This window comes from Lepus europaeus, chromosome 7 (genome assembly GCF_033115175.1).
Source record: "Lepus europaeus isolate LE1 chromosome 7, mLepTim1.pri, whole genome shotgun sequence".
In the NCBI taxonomy this organism is placed as follows: Eukaryota; Metazoa; Chordata; class Mammalia; order Lagomorpha; family Leporidae; genus Lepus; species Lepus europaeus.
In genome coordinates this window covers 114,179,016-114,202,488 of record NC_084833.1, presented here as the reverse complement: position 1 = coordinate 114,202,488, position 23,473 = coordinate 114,179,016, and the positions used below count along the sequence as shown (strand labels likewise).

General features: G+C 48.0%; 1 protein-coding gene across 1 annotated transcript in view; it reads left to right on the top strand.

Moving 5' to 3' along the window:
- Nucleotides 1-18,139, top strand: part of FEZ1 (fasciculation and elongation protein zeta 1) — a 49,568-nt gene extending 31,429 nt beyond the window's left edge. Inside the window, exons 5-10 of the mRNA XM_062198451.1 lie at nucleotides 1,088-1,256; nucleotides 5,088-5,359; nucleotides 6,267-6,347; nucleotides 8,238-8,313; nucleotides 13,863-13,928; nucleotides 17,872-18,139. Coding sequence (XP_062054435.1) covers nucleotides 1,088-1,256; nucleotides 5,088-5,359; nucleotides 6,267-6,347; nucleotides 8,238-8,313; nucleotides 13,863-13,928; nucleotides 17,872-17,888 — 681 coding nt within the window. The 3' untranslated portion in view covers nucleotides 17,889-18,139. The remainder of the gene's footprint in view (nucleotides 1-1,087; nucleotides 1,257-5,087; nucleotides 5,360-6,266; nucleotides 6,348-8,237; nucleotides 8,314-13,862; nucleotides 13,929-17,871) is intronic.
- The last annotated feature ends 5,334 nt before the right edge of the window (nucleotides 18,140-23,473 follow it).

Genomic DNA, 23,473 nt, shown 5'->3' with positions numbered 1-23,473 from the left:
AACTGCTTTTAGAGAGGCCGAAACTCAGCCTTAAGATCCTAACGGGGGTTGTGTGACTCCATTGCATCTCTGATGTGGTGTTGCAGTCAAAGTCTAGGTATCCCTGGGCTAGAGAGGTTGGGAGTAAAAACAGGATTGACTCTGTAGGAGACTCTCAGCCCCTTACTGTAGCCCATGAAGAAATCCACATCACAGACCTCGGTCAGGGGCCTTGGAGGTGGAGTCCTTCCCAGCACCAAAAACAGACAAATGCAGAAACGCTCTGTGGTGACCAGACTTGTGCACAGGCTCATTTGAGGGGTACTCTTTGCCTATAGCATCTTCACGAAGCAGTTAATGCACTACCTCATTCACCTGCATCCCTTTGGGCAGGTATCTGATTCTATCTTCCATTTCTGGGAGTTGTCCTGTATCTTCAGATACATTAGAGCCAGGCTTCTTGTCTCATTTCTGTTCTCCAGACCCTACCTGCCCTTTTGCTATTTTTATTATTATTATTATTATTATTATTATTTGTTACTGGGAAGCTCTAGTTCCTGTCTTGGTGAATTCTGGAGAAATAGTTGTTTTGCTCTGCATTTTGAGTTATTCTAGGAATACTTGGTGTTGCTTCCTGTCATTTGTTTCATGACAGCTAATGGACTGGGTTTTGTGTGAAAGTTGGTTAGATCAAATATTTTTCCATTTAGAAATAAAGTGCTCAGCAAATCAAAGTGAATTCTCCCTTCCAGCCAGCCCTTTTCTGCATCCTGAAAGAATAGTTTATTTCCAATAAGCATTTGTCTAAATGGAGCTCTTGGAAAAGCTTTTACATTAAAGGGTGCTTTCCATTAAAGGGAGAGTGTAGGTAAGTCTTTGGTCAGATCTGTTTTTATTAGTATTCAATATTTATTAAGAAACAATATTGCTGTAGGCATTTTCCAGGCAGCAAATTATAAATATCCTTAACTGATCAAAATTCAAGCCAGGGGCCCCTCCAGCCAGGAGGAAAGTTATACCTCTTCTGGGTGAGGGAGCAGTTAGCATCCTCTCAGTACCTCCTCCGGGTGAGGGAGCAGAGTTAGCATTCTGTGTGTGTCTTCTCCAGGTAATCGAGGAGATTGAGGAAATGATGCAGAACTCCCCAGACCCTGAGGAGGAAGAGGAGATCCTGGAGGAAGAAGATGGAGGAGAAACCTCCTCGCAGGCAGACTCGGTCCTGCTGCAGGAGATGCAGGCCCTGACACAGACCTTCAACAACAACTGGTCCTACGAAGGTGAGGGCCTCCAGGGCTGGGCTGGCAGAGGATGAGGCGCCCCCCCTGTGCCAGGCACTGGGCCGTGTGTGGCACATTTGACTGACAGAACCTTCGGCACTGCCCCAGAGATCAAGGGGTTCAGTCACACTTTTCTTTCTCAACATCAAGAGAGAAGTTGGCATTTGGAGAGGGGAAGGATTTTTCAAACATATACTTTTATTTTAAATTGCATGATAATTGAACATATTAATGGGGCTAAATGTGATATTTCAATATATGTATATGATGTGTAATGATCAGATCATGGTAACTGACATATCTGTCACCCTATACATTTATCTTTGCATGGAGAACATTTGAAATCCTCTCCAATAGCTGTTTTAAAATATTCAGTTAACTGTGAATTAGCATTTTTGAAAACAACAAAAAGGCATTCAAGAAAAAAGTACATGGCAAAACCAACCAAAGAACAAAATTAATGTGGAATAAATAGAAAACAGTCCATCTATTAACAAAATGCAATGAAAAGTCAGTGAAAAAAAATACAAAAGATAACAATAATAAGAGCTCACAATTTTGAGTGCTTTCTATGTGCCAGACTCTATTCCAAACCTCTGTGCAGACTCTCATTACCTCACATGAACCCTGTTAGATCGAGCTGTCTTCCAGAGACTAAGTGACTGGCCCAAGGCCACTATTGAAGAAATAGAATTAAAAAACAAAGTCTCCTCCTTAACCAGAAAACCTGTCCACAAAGGTAGAAGAGAAACAGTTTATTATGGAATAAGCATTAAATCAGAAGGACGTGCAGCCCAGGCTACCGGGAAGGGGACTGCAAAAGTAGAAAGAAATCTAACTCTGGTTTGCAGCTAAGTGAGCAGAACCCATTACGCTAAGTAGGCTCTGCAGGCCGGGTTGGACGCCTTTGCTCCCAGAACAGAAGAGATTAGGCCTTATCTTCCTTGATGATTACATTTCAAAGCAGTGACTCCCAGGCCTTTGAGGAACCCGTCCAGAATTATAGGAATGGCAGGAGGCTTATTTGGCCATTAAGAAGGTTTAATGTACATTAGAAAAAAGACAGAAAAGAATTCTGAAAGGAAAGGGAGGTAGGAGAAAGTCTCTTCCCTTGTGTTCAGTGGAAACAATCAGACCTCTGTGAGTTGGCATTTGCCCTTACGCCCCGTGGAGGTCATCGGGGTGGGGCCGGCATTTGAAGTCCAGTCTCCTAATCTGTGTATCACAGGAACTGTCTGACACAGGTTTGTAGTTACTAGGGCCGTGCAAAGAAAGGGCTGGATCAAACTGAAAGGAACAAGTGTAACAGAGCCAAGGCAGGCTTGAGAATAAAACACAGTCTGTAGGAAAACGATGCTTGTCCTGCGGGGATGGGGTGAGGGTGGGGGTGGGGTGAGCCTGCCTGGGGGTGGGTCCACACAAGAAAAGAAGTTCAGATGTGAGACGGAGAGTAGTCATAAGCATGCTAACAAAGTTTAAGGAAGCGAAAACACCTGACGGACCACCTGGGCATCTCAGCAAAATCGGAGAGCCCCGCCTGCATTCAGACTGGAGTTTTACAGATGAAAGCCCACTGTTTCTCCTCCCTGCTCCCTCTTCTCCTGGGACATTGCCAGGCAGAGGGCTCTCTGGGAGTGGAATTTGTGAAATCCCCCCGAGGGGTTTGCAAGCGCTGTGCTAGTGGACCCAACAGCCCCCTGGCCCAGGATAGAGGAGATTCTCCTGAGCCGCCCCTACCCCACCCCAGAGAGCACCGGGACCCACCTGACAAGGTCATGGAACAAGGGCAAGGCTGTTGATGTGCAGATGCTGGCCTGCTTCCAAGGCTGCTTCTGAGCTTCTTCCCTCATTCAGCCTCTCTCACACACAAGCTAATACCTACCTTGCTACCTAGCAGGCTGATGGGGACTTGGGAACCACAGAGAAGGTGAGTTGGTCGGGGTACAAAAGTCTGAACATGGGATAGAAGTGGTGACAACTGAGCTGTGGTCCTGTTTTGGGTTTAGGGACCCCTGAATTACATTGTGGGGATTGAGAGCCCTGACCAGGCTTGGAAAGACCCTTGGCTAGACATAGCCTGGGTTCTTGTCTCCCTGTGTCTAAGTACCCAACTGGGAGACGCAGACAGAGGTGAGCAGAAAAGCAAGATTTACGGAAAGGCAAAGGGATAGTAGGTACTCAGACATGATTGCATTGCCCCCACCCTGTGTGGTAAAGTGTAAGATAAAGGGTGGTGCTGGGGGCAGGGCCTGCCTGAATGTTCAAAGGAGGCAGAGTTTAGGCTGGGGCTGCAGTGCACCTGGGAGCCTGGAAAGTGTCCTGGTGTCTGATGTGTGGCGGACAGTGAGGCTTGGCAGTGTGGTGGGCAGGGAGCGTGCTGAGGGTCTCCAGCCATGTTGAATGGGATTTGGGCGGTGCCCAGGGCGCACTCTCTGTCCCTCCCTGACTGCCTGCCGGGCCCAGGTCAGTCTCAGACACTGCCTCCTCAGACACTCCAGGAGGCTCTGGGAGCAGAGGCTGGGTGTGGCTACAGAAGGAGGCCGGCCCCGGGCAAAGCAGTGGATCTGGCTGCCTTGCTTGCTGCATTCACAGCCACACAAAGGCCCCAAACATACAAGTGTCCAGAAAGGACCCATGGAAACAGCTGAGATGCAGAGTGAAATGGCAAAAAACAAACAGGAGGAGGAGGACATCTCCCAAGAGCAAAATAAAGGGAAGCTTGAGCCAAGTCAGCGAATATCTAGGCAAAGCAGAAAGGCAAAGGCAAAATGGGTTCTCAGTGCAAAAGAAAAGATACCATTAAATGGGAACTATGTTTAAGACATGTTCCCCAAATCTATTTTCAAACAAGAAGTCATAGGGGAGCAAGAAGTTAAAGTTACCTGTTCCCATGGTGGTCTCAGGTCCCTTTTCTTTTTTAAAAAGCATTTATTTCTTTATTTAAAGGCACAGCAATAGAGAAAGAAGGATAGACAGAGAGAGATCTTCCATCTGCTGGTTCACCTTCCTCCAAATGTCTGGTCTGGGTCAGGCCGAGTCAGGAGCCAAGAACTCCACTGGGGTCTCTCACAAGTGTGGCAGGAACCCAAGTACTTGCACCATCATCTGCTGCCTCCCAGGCACATCAGCAGGGAGATGGATGGAAGCAGAGTAGCTGGGACTTGAACTGGCTGTCTGATACAGGTGGTGGTGGTGGAGGAGGGGGTCCCAAGCCGCTGCTTAACCTGCTATGCCACACTGCCCCCTCCAAGTTCCCTATCTCTCAAAGTAGCAGACTGCTCATACTGACTGGAAGGCGGCTTCATTTCCCCCTGCACATCGCCAGTCTTCCTAGTGTTTCCTAAACATTTGAATATGGGCACTGTGGCCCGGGTCTATGATTGGAAAGGAGACCTGATGATTTTGTTGTCAGCTCGGGGTTGATCAGTTCTTGGGGATAAGCATTTCTCTATTGCTGTTCAGCACAGAAAATCTCCTCTCTGCCTTCTCTCCCACGATTCTTGACCCATTTCACATGAGGAATATTCTGGAGATGGAGAGAAAACAGGAAGAACAGAGGATCAAAAAGCTTCGTGTCTGTCCAGGATATTTTGGTGCCCAGAGTCCACAGGCTTCCTTGGAGGCTGCCTGCCCTTCCTCCTTGTCTCCTGGGAATGGCATTCTCTTCCACAGATATTTGAGTCCCTGCCTTCCTGGCCTGCCCTCGAATCAGGAAGGTCTTGCATGGACCTCTAGGAGTGGTTAGGGGTCTCTCTGAAGGGCAGTCCCCTCTCCAGAGGCTTAGGCAGGACGTGGCTGCCGTGTCACCTGCAGGGTGCTCTTCCCCCGCAGGGCTGAGGCACATGTCTGGGTCAGAGCTGACCGAGCTGCTGGACCAGGTGGAGGGGGCCATCCGAGACTTCTCGGAGGAGCTGGTGCAACAGCTGGCCCGCCGGGACGAGCTGGAGTTTGAGAAGGAGGTGAAGAACTCCTTCATCACGGTGCTTATCGAAGTGCAGAACAAGCAGAAGGAGCAGCGAGAACTGATGAAAAAGAGGCGGAAAGAGAAAGGGCTGAGCCTGCAGAGCAGCCGGATAGAGAAGGGAAGCCAGATGCCGCTCAAGGTACGTGAGCAGCCCCACCGGGAAGCTGGGTGCCTGGCCCCAGCCCTTTCAGTCCTGGTACCAACCCCACGGTGGGCTCGTGAGCAGGAACTGAGAGAGAGAGAGAGGGAGAGAGAGAGAGGTGCCGCCTGTCACCTCCACTCCCAGAGAGGGCTCCCAGTCTAATGGGAGGAGACAGGGCAGAAACATTGAAGTGTGATTGAAGGTGGCACGGTGTTCTCTGCAGTCAACACCTTGGAGATGGGTGAAGGCCTGGGAGCTCTGCATTGGGCACAGATGACAGCCCTGACTGTCTAATCAGGGGAGGCGCAGGGGTTGGTCTTCCAAGGGGGTAGGTAAGGTGTTGGTAGGGAAGGGGTCTTGGTGCCTTATTGGTTTATCCATGGGATTCTTCAGGCCACTGGCTCTTCATCAGAGGAGTGCAGTAGAATCATCTAAGGAGGTTTTTCAAAATACTTTTGCCTGGGCTCTGCCCCAGGGCCACTGACCGAGATCCAGGTGTGTGCATTTTGGAAAGAAGCATCTCAGATCAGGACAACTGTTTAAACCCTTTTCGGTAGCCAGACAATTTGTGTTCCCCTAAAATCTCGGCATCATTGTACACCTGAGTTTTACTGTTCTGCCTTCTTTTTCTATTTATACCGTAGAGGATCAAATGAGGGAGACTGGGGGCTGCAGAGAGGCCTTGTAGCCATGAGGGTCTTACTAAGATAAGAGTCTTTGAGACTACTCTATTCTTGCAAAGCTTAGGCTTAAATTCTAGCCAAGGTTTTAAATTTACTCCCAAGTCTCAGAGTCTAGGGGACAGCATGGTATCCAGGGGGTGTGGATGGTTCAGTGAGGACACAGGAGTCCCTGGGGTGGAAGCAGCAAGGCCATGTCCCTCCTGAGTGTCTCTGCCCTGCAGCGCTTCAGCATGGAAGGCATCTCCAACATCCTGCAAAGCGGCATCCGCCAGACCTTTGGCTCCTCAGGGACCGACAAACAGGTACGCGTTGTCTCCCTGCTCCCGGCTCTCCTCCCAGACCCTTGCAACTTGGCCTCCCCAACAACGTGGCAATGGTGGCCAGGATCTGGGGCGTATCCCAGCAAGGGGAAGGTCCTAGCGTTTTGTTTTACTTGGAATATAAAGTACCGCTTCAAAAGGTAAATGTTAGGTTTTTTAAAAGTTACCCATCTTTTAATGTATTTGAAAGACAGAGAGACAGGGAAAGAAAGAGACAGACAGACAGACAGACAGAAAAAAAGAAAGAAAGAAAGAAAGAAAGAAAGAAAGAAAGAAAGAAAGAAAGAAAGAAAGAAAAGGAAAGGAAATGAAAGAAGGAAAAGGAAGGAAGGGAGGGAGGGAGGCAGACAGGCAGGCAGGCAGAAAGAAGAGCCTCCCATTTGCTGGTATACTCTCCAAATGCTGGCAGCAGCTGTGGTGGGGCCAGGTTAAAGCCTGGATCAGTCTGGCTCTCCTAGATAGGTGTCAGGGGCCCAACCACCTGAGCCATCACCTGCTGTTTCCCAGCGTGTGCATCAGCTGGAAGCAAAGACTTAAACACAGGCGCTCAGCAGATGTGGAAGGCGGGTGTCCCAAGCAGTGTCATAACCGTTGCCCCCAACACCTGTCCCTGCTTTTTTTTTTTTTTTTTTTTTGAGCTCTGGTATTCTGGGACATGGACAGAACTTACAGTCTGACACTGCTTGTAGACCTATGAATTAATTTGTCTTCAGGACAGAAGGCACTAAAAGAGGATGCTGTGGTGAGAGATCCCATCCTAGAGTGTAATTAATTCTAGCACGTTGGATCACCAGCTGAGCAAATACCACCAAGACTACCTCATCAGCCACCCTGCTCCCACTGTAACCCATGCTGCGGCATCTCCTCGTTGGCTCCGTTTAGTCAATAACTTGCCGACGAAGCAGCTTGTGTGGCTGGTTATTAAGGCAGCTGCACAACGTTACTGCACGCCTGTTATGTGCTGAGCTCTGTGGCGAACCCCTCAGGGTCCGAGGTGACAGTCCTGCTCCCAGCCCTCCTGGGGTGCAAAAGCTAAGCGGCACAACCAGTGTAGGAGCAGACAAGTTAGAGACAGTGGAATAAGTGCCCATGAAGTATACATGTCTTTTAAACATATTTGTGGCTGAATCCTAGGTGTTAGAATTGTAGAGCTGCAATCTGGGGTATTTTAGGAATTTATAATCCAGGCCTCTCCTTGCACAGGGGTGGGATGCGAGGCCAAAGAAATGAGACATTTTCTCAAGGCCATGCTGCTGGTGGCATAGCCAAGACTAGAACAGAAGCCTCTTGATATCTGTGCTACTTGTCTCTTACCCCCGCAGGCCCCCTTAGCACCCATCAGGGTCTCTCTGGCCTGGTGGTCTTTGACATCCCCTTGGGCCTGTTCTACTGAACCCGACCTTGCAGGTTTTGTTGTAGGAACACCTCACATCCAGCAGAGGGAGCAAATCTAACATCGGAGACCCTGGGCCTGTGGAGGTTCTCTCCCCCTTCAATTGTTGACCTAAAAGAGAAACAATTCCTTCTCAAATTGTGCCCCAAAGGATAAGAAAACATAATCCCCCTGGAGATGCTGCCTGCTGTCAGCCTAGGGGAGAAGCCCCCAGGCTTCCTCCACAGCCAGAGGGTTTCTAGGGCAGGAAGCACGTGGAATTCAGGATGGAGGGAAGTGTTCCTGGTTGGAGACAGCAAAGTCTTGCTTTTGTCAAAGGGACGCCCCACCAGAAGGTGGGGGAGGCATCCTGAAATACTGGGGTGCTGGTGACCACGAGGGTCGTGGAGAATGCCAGGTGTGTCTTAGAGAAAAGCACGATTCCCACCCGGGGGGGCCATGTCTTACGTCTCGGGCCGTGTGCCCTGTGTGTCTTGCAGTACCTGAACACAGTTATCCCCTATGAGAAGAAAGCCTCTCCCCCGTCCGTGGAAGACCTGCAGATGCTGACCAACAGTGAGTTCCTCTCGCCCTCGGCCGTCTCTCCTTCCTGCCGGTCCCTTGCTTGGTCTGCACTGGTGTCTCTTGAGGAGGGAGCTCAGTCCGTGGGCCTGGCTGCCTTTTTTACTGAGAACCAAGGTTTCGTGGTGGGGGTCAGGCTGACGGGAAAGAATAGAGCCCAGTTTTCCCTCCAGAAAGTCACTGCTGCCTCTCCTGTTTGGCTCCATTGTCCAAGGTCCTGAGCAAAGGGAGAAAACACTGTATAATAAATGAGGCTTTCGTAGGCAAGAATCTCTTTATAAACATCAACCAGTCCTTCCCCCAAAGGGCAGGGGGCACGTGGTGTTAGCCATCAGCATCAGCGTGGCTCTCTTAGGAAGAAAAAATCCTAGGTCAGGGCTCTGTGATCACAAGGGAAATTGGATTTCCCCGGCAACCAAGCACCATGGAAAGTGGCAGCTCAGGAGGGGGTCCAGTATCCGGCAGGCTGCTCTGGGGGGAGGAGGGGCTCACGTGGGGCCACTGGACAGCGCATGGGAAGGGACGAGGGGCCCAGTGTCAAGGTGACCAGTAGTCTTCCTTTTTCACCCATGTGGGGAGTGAATGCCATAGGTTCTGGCAAAGAGGGCTCTGCTGACATCCGTAGACACTGCATCCCTGAGAATGAGGAATTTTAAATTCCAAGTCCATTGCTGTGCTGCTGACTCATCAGACTCCTTTATTTGCATAAATATGCTCTATAATTTTTCTGAAGGGAGCACATAGAAATGGACTGACGTATATAGGTGTCTGTGTTTTCACGGCAGTACGTACTCAAAAAATAATTTGGGCAAGTTACAAGGGTTGATGGAGGTGAAGTACTCCATCATGGTCTTAAATAAAAGGAATGGCTATTCATTTGTTACAGATACCCGCTCAGGAATTCAGTGTAAAACTCTTTTGTTTTCATGAAGAAGCAGGTTTGTTTCTGTTTGAGTGGGTTTGTTGACATCATTCGACTTGATTTTAAAAATCACAGCTCAAGTGCATCCATCATGGAGAGAACTTTGGAAATGTGGAGAAGTGAACAAAGAAAAATAATTTATTGCCCACTCCACTGTGGCTACCTTTGTGGTTTCCTGCCATCATATTTTATATCTTTTCTTTATCATTGGGATTATCCTGGCTATAAAATTTTGTATCATGATTTTAGTCACATCAGTTCACATTTTGTTAACATTTATTTTATGGCTGTCTCTTCTATCACGTGGATGGAATACACTTTGAAGTTTTCTTCCTTTTAAAAGGAAAACTACCATTTTGCCTGAATACTGATTCTGTAGGTTAGGAGAGCTCTCTTTTTTGGCAGTTTCTTTTTTTTAAAAAAATATTTATTTATTTATTTGAAAGGAAAAGTTACAGACAGAGAGAGAGATGGAGAGTCAGATCTTCCATCCACTGGTTCATTTCCCAAATGGTTGCAATGGCCAAGGCTGGGCCGATCTGAAGCTAGGAGTTTCTTCTGGGTCTCCCACATAGGTGCAAGGGCCCAAGACTTGAGCCATCTTCAGCTGCTTTTCCAGGCACATTAGTAAGGAGCTAGATCAGAAGTGGAACAGCTAGGACTTGAACTGGCACTAATGGAATGCCAGTGCCACAGGTGGCAGCTTTACCCATTGTCCACAGTGCTGGCCCGGAGTTTCCAATTCTTGATGTTACTTTCCAGCTAGTATAGGAAGGTTATCTTCCATGGGGATTCTGAGTCAGGTGCCCTTCTGCACCTGCTCTTTTTTCTTTTGTTTGTGTTACCTGCTAGGCCACCATGCCAGGCCCTTAGCAAATTTTTGCATGCATTTGTGAACAGTGTTTCTTTCCTCACCACCTCCTTGTGTCAGAGACATAGGCCAAAGACCAGCTCCTGCAGCTGGACCATCCATGTACGTTTGGGAATTTTTTTTTAAAGATTTATTTATTTATTTGACAACCAGAGTGAGAGAGAGAGAGAGAAAGAGAAATATCTTTTATCTACTGGTTCCCTTCCCAAATAGCTGCAACAGCCAGAGTTGGGCCAGGCTAAAGTCAGCAGAAATCAGGAACTTCATCTAGGTCTCCCACGTGGGGGACAGGGGCCCAAGTACCTGGGCCACCTTCCTCTGCCTTCCCAGGCACAGGACTCAAGGCAGGAAGCCAGGACTTAAGCCAACATACCCACAGGGAAGTCACAAGCAGTGGCCTAACCCACTGTGCCACAGCACTGGCCGTAGATTTGTGAGACCAATTTAGATACATATTGATGAGTTCAACTATTATGTTTTTATGATTATTTTCTTGGTATGCCATTTAGCCAGTTGCAGACTATGCCTAGCCACCGAGTAGAAATGAGTATGTGTCTGAAATTATGGAAGAAATAAGAAGGAAAAGACCAGCACCTGGAGGCTCTCTGGGTTTGTCTCTTTCTTTTCTGGGTCTGGTCACTGCCTCGTGCCACCTAAGGGCTCTGTACCTATCCCATTCTTGGTATTTGCATTCAAGTTGTATCATCCTGCCTTGGCCAAGGTAACCAACTTGGGGGGTAAGACAAGGGAAGGAATTGGTGATCCCCTGAGTCACTGCTGCCTCATGACCCTGGCTATCAGTGCCAGCTGAACTCTGTTGTCTTCTCTGTTTCCAAAAGTAATGTGAAGAGGGGGCTGGCATTGTGGCCCAGCAGGTTAAGCCACCAGCTGTGACAGGGGCATCCCATATGAGCACCCATATGTCCACATGGACATCCCATATGAGCACCGGTTGGAGTCCATTTCCCATTCAGCTCCCTGCTAATGTGCCTGGGAAGGTAGCAGAAGGTGGTCCAAGTGCTTGGGCCTCTGCCATCCACTTGGGAACTGGGTTGTAGTTCCAGACTCCTGGCTCAGCCTGGTCCAGCCATGGCTTTAGTGGACATTTGGGGAATGAACCAGTGGATAGAAGATATCTCTCTTTCTCTCTCTTTGTCACTCTATCTTTCAAAGATAAATAAATATGTATATATTTAAGATTTACCTATTTATTTGAAAATCAGAGTAACAGGGCTGGCGCTGTGGCACAGCAGGTTAAAGCCCAGGCCTGTAGTGCTGGCATCCCATATGGGCATTGGTTTGAGTCCTGGCTGCTCCTCTTCTGATCCAGCTCTCTGCTATGGCCTGGGAAAACAGTAGAAGGTGGCTCAAGTCCTTGGGCCCCTGCACCCACGTGGGAGACCTGAAAGAAGCTCCTGGCTCCTGGCTTCAGATTGACTCGGCTCTGGCCACTGTGGCCATTTAGGGAGTGAACCAGCGGATGGAAGACCTCTCTCTGTCTCTACCTCTCTCTTTAGCTCTATCTTTCAGAGTTAAAATAAATCTTAAGTTAAAATAAAATAAATCTTAAAAAAAAAAAAAAGAAAATCAGAGTGACAGAGAGACAAAGAAAGAGAGAAATCTTCCATCTGGGGCTTCATTCCTCAGATGGCTGGAATGATTGGGGCTGGGCCAGGCCAAAGCCTGGAGCCAGGAGCTTCTTCTGGGTCTTCCACATGAGTGGCAGGGGCCCAAGTACTTGGGCCATCTTCCACTGTCTTTCCAAGGCCATTAACGGGGAGCTGGATTGAAAGTGGAGCAGCCAGGACTCAAACTGGAGCATATATTGGATGCTGGCATCACAGACAACAGCTTTACCTGCTATGCCAGAACGCTGGCCCCTAAATAAACAAATCTTTAAAATAAATAGTAATATGAGGGGCTTCAAAATGTTCATAGAAAAATAGAATTAAAAGATAAATCCTCCGCCTTGCGGCGCCGGCACACAGGGTTCTAGTCCTGGTCGGGGCACCGATCCTGTCCCGGTTGCCCCTCTTCCAGGCCAGCTCTCTGCTGTGACCCGGGAGTGCAGTGGAGGATGGCCCAAGTCCTTGGGCCCTGCACCCGATGGGAGACCAGGAGAAGCACCTGGCTCCTGCCATCGGATCAGCGCAGTGCGCCGGCCGCAGCGCGCTACCGCGGCGGCCATTGGAGGGTGAACCAACGGCAAAAGGAAGACCTTTCTCTCTGTCTCTCTCTCACTGTCCACTCTGCCTGTCAAAAATAAAAAAAAATAAAATTGTTTTGGTGAAAATAATTTTTGAAAATATGGTTTTTCATGAGCTTTCTGAAGACCTCTTGTCCATGTTCACTGAGAAAAGTCGGACATTATGGAAATATAACATAGAAAGGAGCCTCCCCTATAGTCTCACACTCAGGATTAACAGTGAACAGTTTCATGTACAGTTCTTTTGGATATTTCTATGTATGTTAAAATTTATTTATTATAAAGTTAGCACATGTTCGGGAATCTTCTTTCTTCACTGATAGAAATGTCATATATATAGATATATACATACATATAATTTTAAAAATGTATTTACTTGCTTGAGAGACAGAGGGACAGAGAGAACTGGTTTCTTCCCAAATGTCCATGATTGCAGGGGCTGAGTTGTGACCAAAGCTGGGAGCCAGGAACTCAATGCTGATAGTCAGAGCTGGGCCAATCCGAAGCCAGGATCCGGGAGCTTCCTCCAGGTCTCCCACGTGGGTACAGGGGCCCAAGGACTTGGACCATCTTCTACTGTTTTCTCAGGCCATAGCAGAGAGCTGGATCAGAAGACAAGCAGCCGGGACATGAACCAGTGTCCATATGGGATGGCTAAACACCTCCCCCTCCCTTGGTTTTTACAAGGCTATCTAAGACTGTCTTGAATAGATAAAGCACAGTTTATTTAAGGAAGTTTATTGAAGGATTCTGTTGGTGGATACCCCCTTTTGATATGATAAATAAGATACAGATACTTCCTGAAAGCATTTTCTACAAAGTTGACTTGTACAAAATAGACTATGAATTGAGATGTTCCTTAGTTTAATCACAGCAAAAGCTAATTTAAAATATTTATGAAAAGCTTTTAAGAAAGCCCTTAGGTCTTGCTAGCTCCCCTGCTGTTTGCTTCATGTTTAGGCCATGTACTGTTGCAACAGGAGTCTATGGGCTTCTTGGGTATCGATAGTCCTTTTCCATCTCTACAAATTCTATCACTATAATGGCCATAAAATAGAAAAACAAATAAAATAGAAAACAAATATTTATTACATTAACTTCTTTTGTTTTCAATAAATTATAGGTGGAATTTTTCAAATGTCCATTTAAATGAGTAGCATATGTTTAAAGCCAGTTTTATTGGGGGTTCAGTGATTGAAAACTATGAGTCTTAACATTTAGATTGTATCTGAAAACTGATTTTTGGTTTAAGAATGGTCTTATTTATTAATCTGCATGATTGTTAAAGATATCAATAGCTATGGATATTATAGATGATCCCCCCCCCCCAAAAAAAAAAAAGAAAATAAAGTTACCAGTAAGTCCACCACCCGCGACAACCCCTGTGGCTCTGTGGATGGCTTCTCCTCCATTGCCACATTGGGGGTTTACAGGCTTTTGCTGAATTTTCAGTGAGCATCTGGTTCCCCTGCCGCTTTTCTCACTCCCTTTGTGTGACCCATGCTGCTGTGCTGTCTTGACTCATCTCTCCTCTCATTTCCTAGTTCTCTTTGCCATGAAGGAGGATAATGAGAAGGTGCCTACTTTGTTAACGGACTACATTTTAAAAGGTAAGAGCAGCTCCCAGCCTCCTAGCATGGAAGTGGCCCCTGGAGCCTCTACTCCAGCCATAGAACCCACTCTGGAGCCTTCACTGGTTGTCCAAGCCAGACCAGACCAGACACGAGTAGGGAAATCAGTGGGGTTTTGTCTGTGGATGTTAGGGGGCCCGAGAAGGAAAGAGATTTCATTTCTCCTGGGTCACCAGTGTTGGCGGCAAACCAGCAAAGGAGCCACCATGACAGTTCTGGGGAGTTTGTGTATTTGGTATTTAGCTGGGGAAAACAAGCCTAAGGAAAATGTAATACTTTTCAAGTACTTGACAGCACACTGAAGTGTGATGAATTACATTCTCTTATAACTCTTTTTAAACCTTTTATTATGGAAACTTTTAATACTTGCCAACTAACTGAATGGCATAATGAACTCTCACATGCATAGTATCAATCTCCAACAAGTATTAGCACATGGCCAGCTTAATTTTGCTTATATCCCCACCCAACTTCTCCCTTCCCATATTATTGTGCAGCAAGTGCCTGTCCTTGTATTTTTCTTCCATACATTTTTCAGTATGCATTTCTTTTTTTAAATAAAAAGTCAATACTTTTTTTTTTAAAGATTTATTTATTCATTTTAAAGAGTTACAGAGAGGCAGAGGCACAGAGAGAGAGAGAGGTCTTCCACCTGCTGGTTCACTCCTCAAATGGCTGCAACGGCCGGAGCTGAGCCGTTCTGAAGCCAGGAGTCAGGAGCTTCTTACAGGTCTCCCATGTGGGCGCAGGGGCCCAAGGACTAGGGTCATCCTCTGATGCTTTCCCAGGCACATTAGTAGGGAACTGGATCAGAAGTGGGGCAGCCAGGACTTGAACCAGCACCCATATTGGATGGTGGCATTGCAGGCCGTGGCTTTACCCACTATTTCACAGTGCCAGGCCCTCAGTATACATTTCTAAGACATAAAGACTCTTTAGGAAAACTTATCCAAAATGCCATTATGATAATGAAAAGGAATTAAGAGTTTCTTAATATCAATGTCTATCGAAAATAATGTTCAGATTTCCCTGATTTCAAAAAATGAATTTATTTATTTGATAGCCAGAGAGACAGAGACAGTGAGAGAGCGTCTATTCACTGATTCACTCCCCAGATGCCCACAGCAGCCTGGACTGGGCCAGGCTGAAGCTAGGAGCTGAGAATTCAATTCAGATAGCCCACATGTGTGGCGGGAACCCAGTTACTTGGGTCATCACTGTTGCCTCCCCGGCTCTGAATTAGCAGGAAACTGGAGTCGGGAATCAAATCTAGGTTCTCTGATGTGGGACACAGGTGTCTTAACTGGTGTTTCAACTGCTGGGCTAAATGTATATCCCAAGATTGTCCTGGTCTTCCCATAAAATATTTTTCAGTATATTTTCTTTAATCAGGATCCAACAAAAGGCCATTTGTTGTAATTAGATATGTTTCTTTTGAAATATATATACATATATACATACACACACACACACACATATATATATATATATATATATATATATACTTTTTTTCTTCCTCTCTTCTAGTCGTTGAAATAATTTGTTGGAGAAATAATGTTGATTGTCCCATAGAATTTCTTCATTCTAGGATTTTTGCTAATTTCATCCTCATGGCATAATTGAATGCGTGCTTTTGACTCCTTTATTCCCTGTGAACTGATGATAAGAGAGGCTTGATCAGACTCCGTCTCAGATTTATTTTTAAAAGCTTATTTTGTTTATTTTTATTTGAAAGGAAGAGCAACAGAGAAAGAGAGAGACTGAGAGATCTTTCAGTAGCTGGTACACTCCCCACATGACCACAACAGCCGGGGCTGGGCCAGGCAGAAACCAGGAGGCAGGAACTCCACCTGCTTCTCTTACTCCCATGGCACTGAGCCATCATCCAGTGCCTCACAGGGTGTGCATTAACAGGAAGCTGGATCAGAAACAGAGGTGGAAACTGAGCCCAGGCCCTCTGATAGGAGATGCAGGGTTCCAAGTGGTGGCTTAATCCCCTGTGTCACAAGGCCCTCTCCCGACCTCAGATTTTTTTGATAAGCACTACATTATCAACGGTTATAGCTTTCATTGGGTAGCATATTATGGGTTGGTTGTCTTTCTTCTTGTGATGTTAATAGTCACATACAATCACTCATTGTATAGATTCATTATTTCATTAGTTTTTGCTCTCTGGGCCCACAAAACTTGCTATAGTTTCAGAAGATTTGTGGAACCCATGGTTAATTGAGATGCTTGCATCCTATAGAGAAGTACTTGTATTCAAGTCCTAGCTCCACCCTGTATTCCAGCTTCCTGTCAATGTGCAACTGCAAGGCAGCAGGTGCTGGCTCAAGTATCTGTGTTCCTGCCGTCCATGTGGGAGACCTTTTAAAGGTTAGAATTACAGAGAGAAAGGAGAGACAGAGAAAAATCTTCCACCCACTGGTTCACTCCCCAGATGGCCGCAATAGCCAATACTGGGCCAGGCTGAAACTGGGAGCCAAGAGCTTTATCCAGGTCTCCCATTTGGGTCGCAGGGGCCTAAGCACTTGGGTCATCTTCTGCTGCTTTTCTTAGGCCATTAGCAGGGAGTTGGATCAGAAGTGGAGCAGCTGGAACATAAACTGGCACTCATATGGGATGCTGGCGTTAACAAGTGATGACTTTACCCCATCAAAGGTGGTTTTCAAAGGAGGGTTGTCAGATTGGATTATATAAGTTTGGTAGTCTGAGGACTAGAATCAAATCCTCATGATTTGCTGAAATGTCAGTGAGTTTTATAAAAGTAGTTGGTATTTACCGAGCACTTTCTACAATATAGGATTTCTCAGCAGTCCTGGGGTAGGCGCAGGTGACTTATATTGTACAGATGGATAGGCAATTTACTGGTGGTGGAATTTTCCCACATTCATCTAAGGATACTTCAGAAAGTTTGTGGAAAATGGAATGAAAAGATAAATTTTTGGGGGGCAAAATAGTTTTTTAATAAAAAATTTTCTTACATTTTCTTGAAGGGCAGAGGGAGCTTCCATCTGCTGGTTCACTTCTCAAATGCCTGCAACAGCTGTGACTAGGCCAGGCTGAAGCCAGGAGCCTGGAATTCTGCCCAGGTCTCCCACATAAATGGCAGAGACTCAAGTACTTGGCCATCAACCTGCTGCCTCCCAAGCTGCACATAAGCAGGAAGCTGGAATCAGAATTGGAGCCAAGACTTGAACTCAGTTTGATATAGGAGACTTCCCAGGCAGTGTCTTAACTGCTATGCGAAACTCCTACCCCTAGTGTAAAAGAAAAATTGAAATCCATGCATAGGAGAAGTCTTCAAAAAGTTCACGTTGGGGCAAGCAGAGTGGTACAGATTCTTGCGATGCCGGCATGCCATATGAGCATTGGTTCGAATCCCGGCTGCTCCACTTCAGCTCTAGCTCCCTGTGCATATGTCTGAGAAGCAGTGGAAGATGGTCCAAGTACTTGGGCCCTTGCCATCCACGTGGGAAACCTGGATGGCATTCTAGGCTCCTGACTTTGACCTGGCACAGCCACGGCCATTGAGGCCACTTGGGGAATGAACCAGTGGGTGGAAGCCCTCTCTCTTTCTCTCCCCCCACCCCTCTCCAACTCTGTGTTTCAAATAGACAAATAAATCCTTTAAAAATAATATTCCTGTCAAATACCTACGAAAAAACTATGCATGGGCTTGAAAATTTTTTGCTTCAAAATAAAGTTACCTTTGAATTTCATTTGTGTGAGGTACTCTCATAGAACTAGCCGTGGCCAGATTCAGTATTTGAACTCAGGCACACAACCTAGAGACTTTGTGACAGCAAACGGCCACCTGTCTGTTGCTTTCTTCCTCCAGACAGAAGACACGCGATTGCAGTTGCGCTCTGATTCCAAGGGGGCAGTGCTTGACCTCTCTCCTCCCCTCTTGTCATTGCAGTGCTGTGTCCTACCTAACCGTGTGCCCGGGAGCAGCCTTGCTGCAGGAGGTCACTGAGCGAGTCATTCCATCACAGGGACTGCATGACACCACGTAACCTCCGGCGTGTATTTAAACGTGTATAGCTTAACCTGGATTAAACATGAGCAAATGCGCGGGGTCCTTTGCTGTTGGCTTCTAGTGCTAGTAATCATTGGATGCATGACGGGGGGCAGGGCCGGTGCCATGGCCTCCTCTCCACCTGTGTCGGGGGAAGGCCGAAGCTTTCACGGCTCATCATGTAGTCTGGCTCCAGCCCTCCAAAAACAGCTTACATTCTAAGACTAATTTTGAAATAAACCTTCATTTAATTAATATTCTTCATGTGCATTAGAGTGTGGTGTCCATCAGCCCTCCATTTCAAATGTTTAGGGACCAGGAACAGGTGCTGGGTGGGGTGCAGTGGAGCTGCTTATGGTACCGGCAAGAGGAGGCCACCAGGGACTCCCATGTTTTGCTGCCTGGCCACGTTAAGTATGTTTGGTAGAAAACTACCTGGTAGGATTGTGAAGTTAGCAGACAGAGAGTGGGCCTCAAGGAGGAGCCAGCTAGCTGCAAGACCCCCTGTGGGGAAGGCCAGGTTGGCTCCTGGAGGCCTTAATGCCCAGGGTCTGGAGCGAGTCAGCCCTGCCCGGCTGTCCCCACATGGGGGATTCTGGTTTCTTTTCCTATACCACTCCTTGTCTGATCCAATGACTCTGGGAACAGTATCCTGGGACTTTGCACATCTTCTCTTGCCCCTCCTGTAGCCCCAAGGTCCAGCAGCTCTGACTGCTGCATGCTGTGTCCAGCATGGATGGCAGGTAGTGGCCAAGCTTGACTGACCAGCAAGCAAATACCATTCATGTACCCTAGCTGCTGGCTCGACTCCACCACAACCTCAATTCTGTTGGCTTCCATCTTCCTGCTTGGACAATCCCCCTACACCCTCTCTTAAAACGAAAAGCTTTTATTGGGCACTTGCTATGTCCCAGCTTCTGGTCCTATCCCTGTCTACACGGTGTCTCCCATCACAGCAGCCCGGAGGTAAGGCTTGTGAGTGTTCTCCTGACTTTCTGCAGGAGGAAAGCAAGGAGCAGAGGTGCTCAGCCGCTGGTGCGAGGCTGCACGGGAAGTGGTGGGGTTTGGCTAGCACTTCGGGCTCCGACTGCTTAAACTGCTGATGCTGAGTTCACCGTTCTCTTTAACTGAGCGTGCCACGTGGAAAGCCATGCTTTGCCGTATTAGCAGCTCCACACAGGGCCACTGGGTCAACGTGGCTGACAGTGGAGGTGTCCTTGACACCCTAGTCTTCCAGCTTCTGCTTTTCTAGAGGCACAACAGTAGCAAATGTACCTTGGGGTGACGGGGACCTGGGAAACCACCCCAGTGCCCCCAGCTCTAACTCAGGCATCTGCACAGAGCTCCTACCTCTGTAGAGTGCCAGCTGCCATAGGAAGATGGAGGTGACCACGAGGTTCTCGTGCAACTCCTCAAGGTCAACAAATTGACGTACGTATTAGTCCTCTGCCCAAAAAGGGATGAGCGCAGTTCTGCAACTCATTGGCACCAAGGTTAATGGTGCAAAGGGTCACCGGTGGGGTGAAGTCATTCGCAAGTTTAACGTTTTGCCAGCTGCGGGGGTTTTTCCACCAGAATCAGCAAAGGGGAGGCAGAAAATCAATCCCTAAGAGCTTTTTCTTTCTGTCTTGGATTTGTCAGATCTGGGTCAGCCACTCCTTTCCCCCATTTTATCCTGCCAGCAGGTGGCTTGAAGCAGCAGAGACAAGCTAATCAAAGCTGCTGGCAGTTAAAAATAAATCTCAAGTGTCAGGGCACACTCAGGCCAGGAGACGAGCAGGGAGGGGGCGGGGCTGCTCTTTCCTCTCTCCTTCTGCCCTCAAGGCTTTGCCCTGTCACTCCTGCTGTCCCTGCCACTCCAAGTGTGGTTTTTCAGATCAGAGGCCCTTGACCACACCCGGGAGCTTGTCAGAAGCGCAGTAGTCAGGGCCCACCCCAGACTTGAGTCCACATCGGCATTTTTACCCAACTCTGATAGTTTCATTAAGGCTTGCGGGAGCTCAGCTCTAGGTTTTCAGAGTTGCTGAACCCCTGATCCTTCTAGATGGAACCCAAAGGAAGCGCGGATAGTGGGATTGCCGGGGGAACCCACTTCTCTCCCGTCAGTTTTCTCTGCGCCTCATTGTTCTGAACTGGGGTCATGTCAGGGCGGGGTTCCAAGGGCCAGCTGATATTTCAGGCTGTGGTGGTTCTTGATTGCAACACTGAAGTGCAGTCCAGGACGGTCACACTCAGCAGGGGCCCTGGAGGGCCGAGGTCTGCAGGACACCTTGCTCGCTAGGTCAGAGGTTGGTCTGTTAGCGGTTCCCTTAAGTGAGGTTCGTCCTCAACATTTGCTTGGCCCAGTGTGGTCAAGTCTGAGGAGGGCAATGCCAGCATAGAGCCAAAGGCCAGCCTTTACTTACGCAGACTTAGCCCAAACCATCTTGGGGTACAACTGTTTTCTGAATGGAAGGTTCTCTCGCTCTCAATCCTTTCATCTCTGTCAGCGTGGGAGACAGATGGGGTACTTCAGAAAGAAAACCCAGAGGGAAGGGTTTCTGGGGCCCTGAAGTTTTTGGTGCAAATTGGATTTTAGGTATTAAATAAACCCCCCTCATAATCCCTGGGTGAATGTCTGGAGTATCTGTGCCTTCAGTTAACAGCCAGACAAGGAGAGATGGGACTACCAATGGGAAAGCCTGATCCTCCACGCTGCAATGAATCATACCCCAAGTGCTGATGGGTGCGGCTCAGTGCAATCTGTGAGCATTTATCAGGTGCTCGCTATGTCACAGGCCCCCCCACGACAGCCTGGTCACTGAAGGGACCTTGGGTCTCATCGGAGATCAAAAGCAGGGAACACCCTAGGACACCCAGGTTTCCTTGCAGGAGAAGTGAGAGTGGGGGGAGGCACCCTTGTTTCCACGGAAGCTGGGAGAGGCGACTCTCATCCCCAGAGCCTCGCTGATTAACATGCACGGAGAGGTTGCATTCTCCATGGCGCCCGATTATTTATTTCCCTGAAAGGAGGCGAGCACAGTTGTCAGGATTTCTGTCTGAGCCGCAGCTCTGCTGTCCTCCCTTCGTTAAGGGAGGGGAAGCAGAGGCCACTCTGTTGACCAGGCAGGTGCTTTGGCTCCTTATTAATGCCTTTCTTCCAAAGGAACAATGAGCCACCTTAGCCCAAACCCAGCAGCTCCACACTCCGCCCAAGTCCTCATGCATATTCATCCCGCTTCAAAGAGCACAGCGTGGAATATGCAAATTGGCCAGGCAGGAGCTGGTTGGCATTTTGATAATAGCTTTGTCTGAAAAACCCTAGAGACACATGCACATCTAGTTTCTCTCTCTCTTTCTCTCTCTCTGTCTCCCCCCCTCTTCCTTGTATCCCACTCTTTACTCTCTCAACCACTCCCAACCTACCAGAGTCTAGAAAAATAAATCACAGACTCAAAGAAGCAGTTTCATGGGGGAGCCGACTGTCCCTATTCCAGCCCAGTGTATTTCCATTTTGTCTTCTCTTGAACAATGTCATTCAATTTTTTCCCACCAAAATGTCCCTGGATCTGACAATGCCCTAGGGCCTAGCCTGTGCTCAGCTCACAGATGACCCCCCCCGCCCCTCTTTGGCACTGACTCTTGCCATGGGGACCTGTTCTCTGTGCCCTGTCTCCCAGAGATTGTAGCTTCCTTCTCTTTATCATTCTTCCTCTGTCTTCTTACCTGATTCTGTCCTTACTCTCAGCAGTCAAGCCTAAAAGCCCAAGAACTTGGCCTTCCCTCTAAGCAAGAGGCCAGGAGAGAAAGCTTAGGAGGTCAGTTGTTGTCACCAACAGGTCATCTGGACTCCACAGTTCCTGACACACACTGGTCTGTAAACCACAGGTGTGCAGTCAACAGCAACAGTGCAACCCGCAGTGCTCTGCCCACTCCTACCCCTGGCAGCAGCCATGCTCCAAAGACCAGCTACCTGACGGCCTTGGGTAGCACGGTCTTTGGAAAGCATGTAGAGCAACTTCTTAAGTTGAGGGCACAGGTCTTGCCCCGTAGAGATGTGGGCAGCAAGGCAGCCGCTCTGCTGGGGGGGTAGCTGGCCAAGGTTGGCTCCCACATCTTGGATTCATCTGGTGACCTTGGAGGAGAAAAGCATAGGGAGCTGCAGGGCTGCAGGTACCTCCTGGGACTTCAGGGAGGCTGGGGTCTGTCCCCGACTCTGAAGATCAGCCCTAGTCAAGCTGGGGAGTAGGAGGCCTGGGGTCAAAATCCTAGCTCTACTGCACACTTAGCTAAATAGCCTTCTGAGAAAATGAATTAAAACAGAAATGTTGGTATTAATAAAAAAATGCTAATGATTCTTCCGGGGTTGTTTTGAAGAATTTTTGGTGTTCAGCATATGTGCTAAGTGCTCAGAAAAGTGTGACTGTTATTTTTGCTCATAAATTTGTAGGAACATAGAGAAAGGCCTGGGCTCTGTGGCCTCTTTGGCTTGGGCGACCTGGTCAATCCAATAGACACAGAAGATCTGGAGGAATAAAAAACGAGCAAAACAAGACAGGTGCAGCCTGTTCCCTTATGCCTACCCTCCATCCTCATTAGAATCTGCTTAGTAGTAGCCCAGGGACCCCTGGTATTGGTTGATTCCAGATCCATGGCCTCCAGGTACTTCTGGACAAGGAGACAAAGCCAAGAGGCAGAAGTGAGAGTCTGACCTCATTCCTCAGCAGGTTCCTTCAAGGAAAATGGGGGAAGAGGGATGGAGAAAAGTTAAAAGTTATTGTTTAGCTTAGAGAATAGATTCTATTTTCACTGGCAAGGAGACAGGGGAGCAAACACAAGAGACCACCCAAGGCACACTCAGGAAAGCCTCTGTGTCTCACAATCAGTCAGGGTAGGTGGGACCATGAGGACTGATTCCAGAGATTCCAGAAAGGCCCAGAAGATCTGCTGCAATGCTGTTCCCATGTATGCAGTCAGTGGGCTCCTGTTGTGTCCTCTGTCTCCAGAAAACAGATCTCAGATCACTGGGGGGAAGGTGGAGGGGTCGATTGGCTCTGGGTAACAATTTGGGCTCTCTCCTCCTTCTTAAAAAGCAGGTATTTATTTATTTATTTATTTATTTATTTTATTTTTTGACAGGCAGAGTGGACAGTGAGAGAGAGAGAGAGAGAGACAGAGAGAAAGGTCTTCTTTGCCATTGGTTCACCCTCCAATGGCCGCCACGGCCAGTGCACTGTGGCTGGCGCACCACGCTGATCCAAAGGCAGGAGCCAGGGCTTCTCCTGGTCTCCCATGGGGTGCAGGGCCCAAGGACTTGGGCCATCCTCCACTGCACTCCCGGGCCACAGCAGAGAGCTGGCCTGGAAGAGGGGCAACCGGGACAGAATCCAGTGCCCCGACCGGGACTAGAACCCGGTGTGCCAGCGCCGCAAGGTGGAGGATTAGCCTATTGAGCCACGGTGCTGGCGGTATTTAAATTTTTAAAAAATGTATGTGTTCCATCAATTTGAAAGGGATTCACATA